The following is a 16,611-nucleotide window of genomic DNA, read 5'->3' as shown; positions in this document are numbered from 1 at the left end:
ATTTCAAAATAAAAAAAACATAAAGCACAGAAACCTGACACACATACACACATATATCTACATTCAGACGAAGAGCACACTTGAACCTGAAGGGACATAGAGAGTGCACAGAATAACACATGACAGATAGCAAGTATTCAGATAGCAACATTATGTGCTTTTGAAAGCCATGAACCAGAGCTGAATGGAACTGAATGAAACGCTCATTTATCAGAGTATGCACACACACACACACACACACACACACAGTTGGGGGCTTCCCTCATGCTTAGCAACCTCTATATTTTCTGTGAAATCAGACACCTCAAGTGTGTGTTGGGTTTATTTTTTTCACTGAATAGTGATTTTGTAGCATATAATGTTCTAAGTCTTTATGCTTTTACAGGAATTATGAACAACAGGCCCCCATAATCACTACATGTATATTACTTTCTGGCTCTAATGTATCATGCCGCCATATACAGTAAACGTATACTGGTATACTGTTTTCCCAAAGTATTTTCTTTAGCAGCAACAAGGACAAAATCTGTGCTGGTATGTATTTTTTAAATGCGAGTCCCATGAGCTGATGTTTACAGTGAGCTGAGATTTCTGGAACATTTGAACTAGATTTGATCACACCGCCTGTAAATTACAGCTCTGAACAGACACAAGGGGGAATTGAGGTGGGATTTGCCCTCAAATTAGTTTTACTGCAACAACCGGGGTCAATAAAGAGACCTGGAGTCCCAGCTTGAGTCCTAGTAACTGTGATGGTGAGAGGAATAGCTTCAGTAATCATTTACTCACTTTTATTCCCCCAAACTTGTATGACTTACTTTCTTCTGCGGATCACAAGTGTTTCAACTGTTTTCCCATACAGTGAAAGCCATTAGGGTCCAAAACAACTTTCATTGAATGGACAAAATTCACCGAGACGCTTAGTGTATTTTGCAACAGGCTTTCCTATAGCTCAAACAGTAGAGCGTTTGCGCTTGCAACGCCAAGGTCATGGGTTCGGTTCCCAGGGAAAGCTAGAACTGATAAGAATGTAAAAAATGTGTACCTTGGAATGCAATGTAAGTCGCTTTGGATAAAAGAGTCTGCCAAATGCATAAATGTAGTTTCACAGAATAAGGTAAGTCATACAGGGTTTGTAATGGCATGAAGGTGAATACATTTTGACAGAATTTTTGGGTGAACTATTCCTTTATGTCTGTTCTCATTTGCCTGATTTGGCTCCTTTCTAATTATATTCTTATTCAGTCGATTGTATAAAAATCCAGGCATATACGGTATAAAACAGGGATGGAGACGTTGGTGTGAGTGCAGAGGAAAGGAAAAACATTAGACTGTAAGAATGCCAGATTGTTAGGAGCAACAGTGCAGAGGGGAGGGAGGGAAACGAAGGGAGCAGCAGGAATAAATAGCCCTCTGGGACCTATTCTTCTTGTTCAGCGCATCTGCCAGGGGCAGCACGAAACCCAACGCCAGCCAGTGAGCATGTGCAAAGCCCTGAGCTCAATGGAGATTTATTTCAGAGTGACTTCATGCTTCAGGTGTCACCCGCACCTCTCAACCCCAGACCACAACTCCACAGAACGGACAGGAGCTCTGATGTTTATTCCAAAATTTCACCTAAAAATGTTATTGATTTGGCCTCAGAGCTGTAGTAAAGAAGGTAAAAAAAAAGTGTGTGTATATATATATATATATATTTACAATAATTTTCCATCTTCTGTTTCATGCTGGCTAAGGGTATAAAAATGTACATAGCATTCCTGGTCTTATTTTGCTCGTTATTCCAAATAAAAAGTTGTCTTTTATTCAAATGTAATAACTTGAAACAAAAACAACCACCTGGATCCATTCTGGTACATACAGCCCACTTTTCACAATCCAATCAATTCGTAGTGGACTAAATCAAGTCCTACTCTATTTTTGTCTCAGTTGAAATCCTGTTTCACTCAGACATACATCAGATTATTGCAGGAAAATGGGTTGTGTATGCCGTTTTAACTTGACGTCAGTGCATTTTAGCAATTCTAAAATTCTGTAACATCTTGCCTTTCTCCAAGCAGCCCAATTGAGCTGTTTCGTTGAGCAGTCTTTTCTAATATCGGACTCTTTGAAAACGGTGTGTCTTTAAAGTAGTGCTGGTGTGTAGCGTGGTGTGTTTTGAAGAAGGCTCACAGGGGGCCGATGGTTTTTCGGCAGGAATCTGGAGAGATCTTCTTCTCTCTCATGCTGCAGATCGGTGGGGTTCTCCTGTCTGATCCTCGCTCCTCCTCTTCCTCAGCCAGACGCTCTTATCAGACTCAAACACATCTGCTGTTACTCTGCACACACACAAATGCCTGTACAACCACTGTCCTTATCCTTTGGACCACCGTGAGAACCAATCACACACAGATAAACGTACACATTCACCTGGAATTTTTTTTAAAACTTCGTGTACAGCAGTTCTACAAAGTCCTTTGAATTTAATTCCATTTTATTACTTAAATCAATCACTACCTCGAACTCAAAATACAATTCTGCATCAACGAATCAAAACGTAAAATAGTTACCAATTCCCATGAGGGTGTGTTGAGTATAAAAAATAAAAAAAAACATTATTTATGAATTATTAATATATGACATTTGTAAAACAAAAACAAAAAACTACCTTGAAAAATATAGGTTGATTTTTTTTAATAAATATATATAATGATTTACTTTTACTTGATGGTTACGTCACATGACATTTTTATTACTTAATCATTAAATTGAACTTTTCTTGAAAATGGTACAATTCTTTTCAAAACTTGATAAAACCAACATGAATACAAAAAGTACATTTCTAAGAACTTGTGTTTACATGCGTTTTATACAGTCTTATATGTCATTGACTCAAGTATGTCTTGGAGAAATTGTGTGGTGTGAAGACCGTGGTCCCTGTGTGAGGGATGAAGGACGGTGTGTTTGCCGTAATCTTCACTGCAGACCCCTGGGGAGCCATAGAGCCATGAATGACGTGGCGGTCCACGGTGAGATTATACCGAACTGGGTGGAGAGAACAGGATCCATCAGTGCTGTCACTGCCCAATATCTGACCATGCACGTACTAAGCAAGAGAAAGCCATTTCTTGTTTTCTTTTAGTTTAGGTTTATACGTTCTTTTTTCTCTCACTCCCATAAATACTCAATGACACTCACGCACACGCTCCCTTGCCACTCTTCACTTCACCTCAGCAGTGTGTGATTTCTCTCTCTTTAGAAATCACAATTGACCCAGATTTCACTCTCTGGTGTTCCTGCACCTACACATAATCTCTCTTGTTTTATGCTTTTGTATTTTTTATTTTAATATTTAAAGCATTCGAGCTGTCTTCAAACAAAATAACACAAGAGAGTGTGTGCTTTAAGGGAGCTCACGTTATATTCCAGACACAGTCATGCCACCTACTGCTTTTCTAATCATCTGCCGTTCGAACTGACCACGGGATCATGACTGATACCCCCTCTGAAGCTCACGTCTCTCTGCTCCCTGCCGCTTCACAACCATCTGATTTCATATTCAGTTTTTATCTAGAGTGTTATTAATTGGATTAATTGTAGAATGAAACCCGTGTTATTAACAGAAGAGGAAAATACAGGGTTTAGGTGGGGATTAATATCTTGCACTACAACACACACACACACACACACACACACACACACGTGTGGCCTGTCTTAGACGTGGTGCCTAGTAAAATGAAAATGTATGTGCCAGTGTTGATAAGGATTCTTATCTGAGATAAATGCTAAATCTTTTGTGGTGCTTTGAGAAATTGGTGATTTTTTTTCAGTCTGTTACATAGGTGACTGAGCTGAAAAATGAGATTAAATGAAGAAAGGATGAGTCAAGTGAATAGGAGGATGCATAGTGAATCATATGGATATATTTGTTTGTGGCAACAAATGAGGAGGTCTATAAAAAGTGGATCATTCCTATTCATCTCAAAAAAGCTATTTTTTGCTCATGTGCATCCAGTTCTGGACAGTATTTGGAGCCAATCTCTTTGGAACCACAGGAAAGCGTCATCATGATAATGTTCTTTTCTGGTAGTAGGCCTAGAAATCTGATACTATTAGCTGCTGTGTTGTCAATAGTTAAAGGAATGTGACCTGTTATCTTCCATGTGGATAACAGAGGAGCTGGAGAAGGTCAGCTAAGCATGAAGTCACAACCTGATATAGCGTCTGTTCACATGTGTCTCACTTACTGTTGAATGTGAAACTGATCTGATATCCATTTTTAATTTTTTTTTTATAATGAGATGCTTGATAAATGGTCAAGATTGGTCAAAAGAACCAAGCTATGGTCTAAAAACAACTGCTGAAGGTTAATGTCCATACCACATGACCTTCCTACTGGATTGATCTATTTAGTGAACAAAAAATAGGCTACCATAATAAAAATGAATGAATCCGTGAGGAAAACGTGTTTTCCTTGTGTCTTTCACAGAAGAAAATAAAACGTATAGGGTTGGAATAACATTAGGGTGAGTAAACTGACACTTTTTTTTAAACTTTATTTTTATTTTTATAGCTTGGCATGTTTATGTGTTCTTTAGTGTATTTCATCGTATTTTCAGAAGGACTATTGTATATTGAATAACACCAAAAAGACTGATATTTAAAAAAAGTTACCTACATTTTAAGGCCAGAAACATAGTTCGTTTATGAGTTGCGCTCCGACACATTTTGGAACGCAACATACGTTCGAGTTCTTGCGTGAAGTGCCTTCCTGCCTTAAACAGAGAATCACATTAAATGGCACAAAACTGACTGCAAATCAAAAACACACATAACACAGTGTAGTTATAAAAGCAAAACACCACGTAATAATACCACACCCAATCAAAACACAAATGCCAAAAACTTGTTGTTTCACAGACATGTTGTCACAACGTTTCACAATATATCATCCCCGCTGGCCGTGACTTCTGACTATTGGCTCTGATCTCTGTCCATCATCTCCGGCACTGATTCATGTGGTTAAGGCACTAGTCCCGCCTCTTCAAAACTATGCGCTGATTGGCCACCCCGCGCGTCCGCGTCGTGCACGCAACCAATGGGAGCGAGGCGGGTCGGGCGCTCTCTCGGAGGTTCCTCAGCGAACGCGCACTGGTGGCAGTCCGGAGCAGTAGCGCTTGCTCAGTTCAACGAAGAGAACCCGACGAGTCCACATCGCGCGACTCTATCGAAGGGAGAGAAAGCAAGAAAGCGAGAGAGAGACTGCACCTTAAAATCAGACATTATATTTGGAGAGGGTTGCCGCAGCCTGGAGGGGGAACGAGGGATTTGATCAGCACCGTTATTTTTTTCCTTTTGTGTTTTCTTTTTTTTTCTTTTCTGGGGGAAGGATTGTGAGCGTTTGTGTGCAAAGATGATGGTCGGGGAGATGGAGGTGAAGGAGAGACCGAGGCCGAGTCCCGACTATCTCATGCAGTTATTAAACGAGAAGAAGCTCATGACGAGTTTACCGAACCTGTGCGGCATCTTCACACACCTGGAAAGACTCTTGGACGAAGGTACGTGTGTGTAAACTTGAACCACGAGTGTGTATGTGGTGTTTCACAACTTCACAAACTATTTGTCTTCAGCGAAGATGACTCAAACCGACGGTTGGGGTTTATTTTTTTTTAGTAGACTTACTTTTCATGTCTAATTTTAAACGTTTAAACAGCTTTGGACAGTTTTTAACAGTTAGAATTTGAAAAGTATTCCCCCACCCCCTTCATTTCGTGTGTGGGGCGCTAGCGCTGTTAGCAGTCTGCTAAATCAACAACTTCTACATGTCGTCATATTCGCTAATTTTCACTTCTTTATTAACTTTAAGATATTTTAAGAGTTTATTCTTCTAAGTGTTTGTCTCGTGTTGTAAGTGACACATCGCCATGCGTTTGAACGGTTCCTAACTTATTTTAGGGTGTGAGTGAGGTTAGCCTAAGTTGGTAACGTTAGCTGCGCACAATAAACTTATCGTTTATTCTTTCGAATTAATGTTTGAGTGTTTATTTACCCAGGCATACTCAAATATTCATATCTGAACGGAACACAAAGGATTTAATCAGAACAATTAGGTGTTTGTTTGCAGATTAAGATTTCCCCCCCGAGGCATTCAGATGAGTTTTGCATGAATGCGCCCTATGGAGAGAGCGAGAGAGGCACTGTGCAGCATGTCTAAATGCCTAGACACATCTGTGTCAATAGCACAATATAAACGACTGTTTATTCTAGACATTGACATAGCTTGTAAAGCTTTTTACCATGCAATCTGGGAGGGTGAAAGACTTTTCCGTGGCAGTGATATGCAGCTTGTGTATCTGCATCGTCACTCATTCACTTAACACGTTTATTTACACGCGCTGTTTGTGTCTGGATAACATGTAGTTTATAGTCAGGCTTTAATCTCCTTCTGTTCCGATGCGGAGAGGTTTGAATTCCAACACACACACGTTATCCGTCTGCATTAGTTTCATGAAGTGCTCAAAAGCTTGCTCTATTGACGTGCAAACACGCGGCTCTGTTTGTCTTGTAACAAAGAGGAACGAGCAGCCGCAAAATCTGCCGCAATATCAGCTATGTTTGCGCTAGTATTCTCTCGGCGTGTTGCAAAATCACCCTGTGCGTCACTGGATAAACTAGTTTGTTTTTTTGACTGATCACAACTCCACATACCGACACAACCCCAGAAACCACACTTCAGATTGGTTGTTTGATTTTGACTTTGTTCATTCGCACCGCTAAAACTTTTTCTGCTTGAGCTAATGCCGAGTTCATGACGGGACTTGTCCTCAGATAATACATTTTTTTTAAATGTTCAATACGAATTGACATTTATTTATTTATTTATTTATTTATTTTTTACTGTACGAGTAAACATGCTTTAAAGGTATAATTCCACAAAAATAAAATCTGTCATAATTTACTCATCAATAATATATTTGGAAGAACTTTGGAGACCAAACTGTTTTGGAGCCCATTGACTTCCATTATATATGGACCAAAAAACCTGCATTTTTCAAAATGTCTTTTTTTCATAGAAGAAAATCTAGAATAGGTTTGGGATGACACATGTGAGAAAACGACATTTTCATTTTTGGGTGAACTGTTCCTTTAACATCGCAATGTTAACAAAAGTATGTGGACAGTGGTGAGCTATCAAACTACAAAAGTTTTTACATCTTCAGTAGGACTTTTTCTTCTCTCTCTGTCTCTATACGTAAATGGCACAGATGTGTTTTCTTAAGAAGTCTTCTACTTTGTTCCCTTAGTGTCTCCTTGAGAGATTTCTCATGGAGCTGTGTGCTCTGACACCAAACAGCGAGGTGTTAGTTTCTCCTGCAGTGATTCAGCCTCATGTTTGTGTATCTGCTCTCATTCTGCTCTATTTACCTGAACTTTGGTCCTCTCTTGCTGTAATCTGTTCTCCTCAATCCACTCAAAAATGCTGAAACCGCAGAGGACAACTTCATCCAACCCCCCCCGTGACACACATGAATTGGACTAGGTGTAAAATCTCTGCTGTATTTGCACACTGATTTGGCTATGCAAATGAGCAGCTCAGGGTGATGTGGGCCACTCATGTATTTGTAACGGTAAATACTCAGACTTAATGCGTGGGGAGGAAAATTTGTACCGCTACACACAGCGTCTGCTATCTCTCCTGACCTCTGCTTTACATCAGACAGAAATGGGGTTTTAAATGGCTGATACTGGTGATATAATGCCATTTTAAACATTTATTAAATAAACATTTATTAAAATCTGAATTGATGAAATTGAATGTGCAATATTGATTGGCAAAGCTGGCGGTATATTATTGAGCTGACACACTAGACGGAATGATTTCTTCTGTTTACTGGACACAGTTATTGATGTGAATAATCGCAAAATGGAAAAATTGGCTGATGTGTTGGTCTGTCACGAGTTTTAGGGGGGCCGTGTGCTCCATCTTGACTGATGCAAGATCAGGTTTCACTCCAGATCTGTGCTATCACAGGATGAGGTACGCTGCAGATCAGTTGAAAAAGGCAGTAGGTTGTTGTTTTTCAGCAAAAAAACTGATCTGAGAAGGTTAGACAGATGGTAGTATCTCAGGTATTTCATTAAGCACTGCTGTTGTTATTGTGGAGGGTTTAATGTGTAAATAAAGCACAGACTTGAAACATTTTCATTGCAGCTTCACACTTTTCTGCTGTATGAAAGAGACGGCATGTGGGGGTTTGGAGGTGAAATGTGGGAACGCTCTCGGAGTTGTCTCCTTGTAAGAGTTCTCGTGACAGCTGCGCACAAACGCTCATAACTCAAATGGATTGTGTGTTTGCAGCTGTTGTCATGGCAAAGGAAAACCAACACCCTTACATCTCCCTCGTCACCCTCTCTGTTCCCTGCACAAGACAACTGCTCTCCCTCCCTCTCCCTGCACTGCGCAAGTGTGTGTCAGGCTGACGAGAGAGAGACAGGTTTGCAGAATGCTTGTGATCTTCAGAGGTGACCCTGCGGGTGTTTTTAGAGCTGTCTTTGATAAGTCAGTGGCAGCTGAGTCCAGTGCCAGAGCTCAATGCTTGGGTGTTCAGAAATGGACACAGACATGGAAGGAACGAGTCAAGGTTAAATAGCTTGATTTCTCAAGCTCACACAGGTTGTTAGGAAATTATTCTATCTGGAAGTTGTTTGTGTTTTCTGTGGCTCTTAGAAATGCGGTTACCACCGTTCAAAAGTTTGGGGTCATCAGAATGTTGTTTGAAAAGTCTCTTATGCTCACCAAGCCTGTATTGATTTGATTAAAAATAACTTTTCTATTTGAATGTTTTCAAATATATATTTTTTCCAGTGAAGGCAAAACTATTTTCAGCATCATTACTCCCAGTTTTCAGTCACATGGTCATTCAGAAATCATTCTAATAGGTTGGTTTGGTGCTCAATAAACATTTATTATCAATGTTGAAAAGGGTTGTGCTGCTTGATATTTTTGTTGAAACCATGATACATTTAAGGATTTTTTGATGAATATGAAGTTCAAAAGAACAGCATTTGAAATAGAAATCTTAGTCTTAACTGTCACTTTTGACCAATTTAATGCATCCTTCCTCAATAAATGTTAATGACCCCAAACTTTTCAATGGTAGTGTGTAGCTATATTAATTAGTTCTCTGGAATAAATATAATCCTGTAAGAAACTTGATTCTGATTGGTCGGTGCATAAGCTGTATACTGTAAGTAACAAATTTCCTTCTTCATCAGCGATCAGGAATTGATTTCTTCTTTAGATTCAGTATACTGAAAGTACACTAATATAGATGCAGCGTGTTTGAGGTCATTCCAGGTGTTAACAGGAAGTGATTCTTATAGGTTTGGACCCGTGGGACCCCTTTACAGCATCTAGTTTAATTAGCTAGCTGGATCCATTAGCTCAGGTGCTCGGCTCAAGCCAGGGTTCAGTAGAGTGAGTGTGCAGATAATTTTATTCTCTCTATCTTTGTTTCTCTCTATTTTTCTGTGTCCTGCTGGGCGGTGATAAATTGGATAGCAGGAAGAGGTTGACAGGGTTAGCGTTGGGAACAGAGGAGTCTCGCTCATCCCCCCCCCAGTGGCGGTGTGTGTGTGGACTGGCCCCTGACTCGGCCCTTGTGTGGCCCCTGATAAAGTCATGTCTGTGTGCGTCAGGCTGTGCCCTGTTATCAGGGGGTCTCTCTTACGAGTGCAGGGGTTTCTTATCAGACTCGGCCCTGCCAGTACCGCTGTCCGCCTGACGCCCCATAGCCACTGGCACACACACTTCAACAACTTTTCCATACAGTGAAGAATTTATTTAGATGGTACAGCTGCAACGTTTTTGCTCTCGTTGAGCCAGATTAAAACTTCTCTTCTTGCCACTGTAGCTGGGATCCTGATAGGCTAAAACTGGTGCAATGTTTCAGACACGGTGACTAAATTCCTAGCTACACTCATGCTCATGTGCTCCCTGTAGGAGAACAGCAGGGCTTTCATGGGCCAGCTTGCACAGGAAGAGGCTGATTCAGTGTTTTTGGAAGGGGAGGAGTCCTTTTCATAAGAACCAAAAACAGTTTCTCAACTAAAAGTCATGATTTTATAGCACGAGGCAATGTGTGTGTGTGTGTCTGTAGTTTAACTGTGAGTAGTTCTAATGTGGTCTGGAGAATCTATCCAGGAGCGGTTGGTGTTTATCCTCTCTCTCCGGAATGGGGGAAGGGCTCCACCCTTTTACATTCCACAACTGCCTGAAATATCTCCACACCCCTTCACACTCCTCTTTCATGCCATTTCTCTGCTGTTTTTCTGTTTTAAAACCAGCAGCTTGGCGACACCGTGTTGCGTTTTCCTTGAGTTCTCACTCTCCCTAATTGAGCAACAGAGGAATTGTTTGTCTAAATCAGACAGCAGTATTCCTTTGTGCTCATCTACACATTTATTAAGCAATTGAATCCATCTAATGTTTGTTCTGTTTCCTTAAATGCTATAATTAGGCATAATTATGATCACTCTTATTTTGTTTGGGCTGGAAAATGGTCCTTGAATTGATCCACATGGACCGTGGCCTCGGCCGGAGGTGGTTCTGTTTGACTGTCTCACCCTGCGATTTCAACTCTTCACCTCCGATTCGCTCTCAGCAGCAGATAGGCAACACTGCAGGGTTTTTTTCACTGCAGAAATAGGTGTCTCCAAACCTATGTGTTTCTGTCTGTTTTGAGTGTTGCCTAATAGAGAGCCAATCAGAGCGTACCATGCACCAGGCCTCGTGGGAGAGCACAGATGTCATTGTGATATAAGTTGGTTATTTGTCTGTATTTTCTACATTAAATGATGTCAGACTGATTCTTTTCAGAACATCATCTGTAGTTGCATTTTTGACACAATTCTCACTTGCTAATAGAATGTTTCTCTCTTTCACTTTCGCAAGAAGGGTTCTTGCACCTTTTGATCAATTTAGTATTCATTTATTTCAACAACAATTTTTTTTTATAAATACTGACCCCAAACAGTGTCATCTCTGCAGTCATCAAATTTGAATGTTTTACACAGTGCATTGCAAGTGTGATTGTGTCTCATCGTTCTTTGCGGACGGACAAACTGCTTGCTGTTGGAATCTTGTTGTGCAAGGTTAGGACCGCATAATTCCTCTGAACACGCAGTAGCATTCCAGAACACCTGATACTGACAAGCCAACCGCCAGTATTTTTATTTTTTCATAAGGCTCAATCCTTCTTGTTTTACACTTCATACATGTGTATTGAATGTTAAACAAGTTGATAATGATAACGATAACAACAGTGAAGAATGTAATAGTTTCTTTTTTGGCTCTTTTTTTAATTCAGATTCTGTGTAATTTTGTACAGAGGCTCTGTAGATTTGTACTAAACAAGCCTAGTAAACACAGAGTGAGAGAGATTGAGTGATGAGCGATCAACTGAGCGTTTGCGATTACCTGCGCCTGTCCTTCAGGTCAAGAATATATTCGTGAAAAAAAAACGTTTGCTAATTGCCATGTCCAAAGAGGAAAGCGATCTTTGTCATTTAAAGTTTAAGGGTATTTCCTATGAATAGCGTCAGCGCTGGTCAATGCATTGAATCAATGGAATGGTCTCAATGCAGTGAAACATGGCCTCCAGTGTTACCCCGGCAATGCATTGCTGGTCGGTTGAGCCTTGTAATGTGGAGCTCAAAGTTAGAATAATTTCAACACCGTGTTTTTATTAAAGAATGAATCAGCGTTTTTGAACATATTAGTTGAATGAACGGTTTAATGACTCACTCAAAGACAGTCCTTTGCCGCCACCGAGTGGTGTAACAATGTAACCTGTACTGACTGTGAACACGCAGGGAGAAGCAGTGCTGATGCTGGATACTATTGTCCTTTACTATTAGCCTTTAGTCCAGTCCGATTCGAGGATCGGAAACTAACTGTTATACATATAACAATAGCCCAACAAGCTTATTTTTCTGTTATGTGGACCCTTATTTTGACATTTTGTTCTGTTTCCTTTAGTCCCTGTTTCTCTGGTCTGTTTAGCTTCAGTTTCATTGGTTACTGATTATGTCCTCGTTTGTTGCAATAGTTATGTATTAGGATCCCATGTCTACTTTCCTTTTCTTTTTTCTGGCCCGTTTATTTAGCTCTGTTTAAAGAATTAGTTCACCCAATTTTTTTTTAGTTTACTCACCCTTGTGGTGTTCCAAACCCGCAAGACTTTCGTTCATCTTCAGAACTCAAATGAAGATTTTTTTTAATGAAATATGCGCCAGTTCTGTACTCTCCATTGACAGCTACGCAACTACCACTTTGATGCTTCAAAAAGTTGATAAAAACATCATAAAACTAATCCAGATAAATTGAGCGGTTTTGTCCAAATTTTCTGAAGAGACACGATCGCTTTATATGATGATTAAATTTAAGTTTCTATTGACACAAATTAATCTTTGATCAGCAAACATACAGAAGCTCAACCGAACCTGCTTGACGAGCGAGAACAAACCTCATTGGTTCTTGCGAAAGCTCAAACGTGCTGCATAACACGAGAATGAACCCATTTGGTTCTCGCACGTCAAACAAACATGAATGTTTATATGTGAATAAAAGCCTAACGTAAAAGAATAAATAAAAAAAGGCAATCGTATCGCGATGAGACACTTAAAATCACTGCAAGGGAAATTCCTAATTCTTCACCTTTTGTTTGTTCTGAAAATCTGGTTGACATTGTGAAACCAAGACCAACATTCTAGAACAAACCATTGACTATTTATAAAGCACTTAACATACACAAACAGCTGTTTTACTCTGGGCAGATGACTCTACGTGTGTGTGTTTGTGTAAGCTTTTGTAGTTTTGTCTGTATGTGTTCTAAAGGCTAAACTGAAAGCATTCACTGAAGCTTAGTCACCTGTTGTAATTTTAGCATTCCACTACAGCCAACTGTGTGTGTGTGTGAGGGAGATTTCAGTTTCACTGTGGATGTTATATCTGCCTCCATCAATCCCGCTGTCAAACGCAACAGCGAAGCCACTGTCGTCCCCTCGTGCTGCACAAAGCTTTGTCTTTTTCTGCTAGCTCCTCGTTACACTGCTGCATTTGTGCTCAATTATCTCTTAAATGTGTAAAAAAAAAAAGAGACCATGTCATGACTGCACTTTGTGAGAAGGTTTAGCATGCTAGTGGGGTCAACAGATTGATTGTGTGCACAGAGAGAGCGATGGCAGGGTCGAACAGAACCGGGTGGCAGAAAATGGCGAGAAAGAGACATGGAAAGACAAATGGTATGTTGTGAATGAGGTCAGCCTGCATGGAGCGGGGTGGGCTCACAGACACGTCTGCAGTCGAACAATGAAGCATTATGCGTTCAACATAACCCTCTCATACACACATGACATCACTGCTTTGGCATACGGGATGTGACCTCGGTTACAGTTTCCTGTTTGAGCCTTTTTTGCACCCGGTGTGACCAGCACAATGCTGATTGTGTGAAGCATTGCATTCTTTCACTCTTTAAACGTTCAGAAAGCTTCACAACAGTAGCCACACAAAGCATTGATCGAGATCATAAATGAATTTGGCTTTATGATTGAAGTGGTTTAGATAAGCCTGTTGCAGTAAAAGGAAGCCATAAACGCATTCTACACGTGTATACGGACACAATTGCATTCTTAGCCATCCTGATATAGTTAACAGACCACAGACCTTCAGTTGACTGAACAAATTAATGGATTTTGTTCAGGTAGCTAACAATAAACACTGCTACAGTTTAGCCAACTAACTGTGCAAGATTCTCTTTAAACTGTTTTTGTTGGGGTTTTCAGACTTGGGCCTGGGGGTGGTGAAAAATTTGACACACAAAAAAAATAAGTTCCAGTATTATATCATGAAGAGTTCTATAAAATACATTTGATTTGAGAATTTAAATTAGCATTCGCTCTTTTTATACAATGTAAATGGGTCTGTCTACGTAAAAATATGTGGCTCCCTTGATATTTAGGAAGGAAATCCCTCACAATGTGGTCAGTATTTGTATGTCCTTGGCATTAAAAAGTTTGAAAACATTTGGTTTAAACTGTTGATTGTTTCCTAAAGGTGAACCTTGCAAAATGGTTTTGCTTCAGGATCCAGGTTTCACATTGAATGTGAAGTGTCTGAAGTGAATACAGTATGAAATTACACAAAAATTACTATGAAATTAAATTGATTCATATAATATTAATAGTGCCGTGTAGTACACTATCATTCCCAACATTTTTTTTAAAGAAATGCTTGGATGCGTCATTTTGATCAAAAGTGACTAATGTAAAGAAAGTGACATTTATAATGTAAAGAGAGATTTCTGCTTCAAATAAATGCTGTTCTTTTGACCTTTCTATCCATCAAAATTTTGTAGTAAAGAAATGTCACGGTTTCCACAAAAATATTAAGCAGAGTTTTCAACATTGATATTGATCATAATAATAAATGTTTCATGAGCACCAAAGCAACATTTTCAGAATATTAGAATATTTCTGAAGGATCATGTGGCACTGAAGACTGAAGTAATGGCTGCTGAAACTTCAGCTTTTCATCTTTTCTTTTTTTTTTTCTGTATTTTTGATCAAATAAATGTAGCCTTGTTGAGCATAAGAAGCTTCTTTCAAAAACCGACCCCCCAAACGTTTGAACAGTCGTTTACATGGGGCCATTGAGCCAACACTTTGAAAAACATACAATTTTATAAATGGATGCAAAACAGCAGAAGTGTGATTTGTTAATATCTATTTGATGTAGTCTGATTTGCCCTTTTTTTTTCTTTTCTTTTTTAAAATCTTAATGTGTAATTTTGTTTATGGTTTGAGGATGATGGACATGTCCATGTTGGCATCCACATAATTTGCCTAGCTTCTACAAAGTAACAGATGAATTTGCAGTCTGGTTGGATGTGTGATAATTTTTGATTAAAGGGTTTGTTCACCCAAAAATGAAAATTCTATCAGTAATTACTCATGTCATTCCAACCCGTAAGACTTTCGTTCATCTTCGGAACAAAAATTAAGATATTTTTTATTAAATCTGAGAGCTGGATCACTCCATAGGCTTCTATGGGATCGAAACTTGCCGGCAATGTTTAAAATAGTCCAAGTGACTGCAGTGGCTCAACCATAAGTTTAATAAGCGATGAGAATACTTTGTGCGAAAAAAATAAAAATAATAATAACGACATTATTGACCTATTCATTTTATTCTGTGTGGGCCTCTGAGTGAGTTCACGTAGTGTAATTGCAGCCAACATCACACACGACCAGCGTCGGCCAATAGTGAGCCTATGTGCTGATGTACAACCCAGAAGCGCTGCGCTGTTAGACTACGTGAACTCGCATCAGAGGCCCACGCAGAATAAAATGAATAGTTGAAACGTCATTATTTTTGTTGTGTTTTTGCGCACAAAAAGTATTCTTGGCGCTTGATAAACTTGGTTGAGCCACTTGTCACCAATTCGGGTCAACAAGTTAACTCCAATTTAAAAGTTACCTGCATGCATTTTACTTTAACATCATGTGGTTAGTTGCATTTTAATTTTCATTTAGCAATGTTTTCACTTCTGTCCACAACTCTATCATAAACAACCATGCAACCCATTTTTGGGTCTAGAGTTGCGTAGAATATTTTGAGCCCTAGTCGCAGTTCCTATGCGTCACAGACAGATCTCTACCAGGTGTCTTTTCTGTTTCTCCCTCCTTTTCTCTCTTTCTTTGCCAGAGGCCTGCATCTCCTCTCTTTAACTAAAGACTGTTGCTCACATTTAAAGTCTATAAGAGAGTCTGTCTGTTTGCATTAGTCAAGAGTCCCATGCGGACGCTGTTTTACTATGTTAAACTTTCTTTCCATTCCATCTGCATCTTTCAGTTCCTGTCCTTAAGACCATCAGCTGAAAGCTTGTGGTGGACAAAACTCATTGTGACAGCTGTTGGGTCGTGACATTGTGAATCTATTTTAATCATTTTTTCTTGTGCGCTTTTTTTTCACATATATGAATGTGTGTGAAGAGCAGAATCACATCTTACTGTTGTCCATCTAACGCTGGAGTTTTAATCTCCTCACTCCCTCTCCCACACATGCACAGAATTTCTGCAAATATTTGTTTTACCCTAGTTGCCGTAGGCAACCTAATTTTAATGACTGAACCTCCAGGTAGCTCTGCTTTCTGATTGGTCCTTGGATTTTGAAGCAGAGTTTCACTTCAGAATGCCAATGAACTGGTTTTACACATCTGCTGATCTGCACTGCATGAATGGAAAGTTTCTTGATAAATATAACGTATCGCTTTTATTACAGGTTTCGTCTTGTGATATGGGTGGCCCAGGATACCTAAATATTAAAATGAACCACAAGAGTGACAGAGTGAGAAATAAGTTCTATAATATAGTCCTCTTAACCTCTTAAATCACTTAACATGTGATTTAACATAAGTAACATGTCTTCAAGACTGGCAGACAGTCTCCTTCCTGTCGTACACGGTTGTGCTCAGGCTTGTCTGGAAGCTTCTGTTGTTGTTGTGGTGCTGTTAACCAGAGTGCTTTGCTGTCATTACTACTCCCGTGAAGGATGGCACTTCATGTTGTCTG

General features: G+C 39.6%; 1 protein-coding gene across 3 annotated transcripts in view; it reads left to right on the top strand.

Moving 5' to 3' along the window:
* The first annotated feature begins 5,137 nt into the window (after positions 1-5,137).
* qkia (QKI, KH domain containing, RNA binding a) overlaps positions 5,138-16,611 on the top strand; it is a 71,160-nt gene continuing 59,686 nt past the window's right edge. Inside the window, exon 1 of one of the 3 annotated variants that reach the window (XM_082142210.1) lies at positions 5,138-5,537. In XM_082142210.1, the coding sequence (XP_081998336.1) occupies positions 5,393-5,537 (145 nt within the window). In that variant the 5' untranslated portion in view covers positions 5,138-5,392. The remainder of the gene's footprint in view (positions 5,538-16,611) is intronic. The other 2 variants (XM_082142209.1, XM_082142211.1) reach the window with 2 other exon arrangements.

The sequence above is a fragment of the Leuciscus leuciscus genome (genome assembly GCF_965113295.1).
Source record: "Leuciscus leuciscus genome assembly, chromosome: 17".
Taxonomy (NCBI): Eukaryota; Metazoa; Chordata; class Actinopteri; order Cypriniformes; family Leuciscidae; genus Leuciscus; species Leuciscus leuciscus.
Note: the sequence above shows the minus strand (reverse complement) of the source record. Positions and strands in the feature narration are given on the sequence as shown.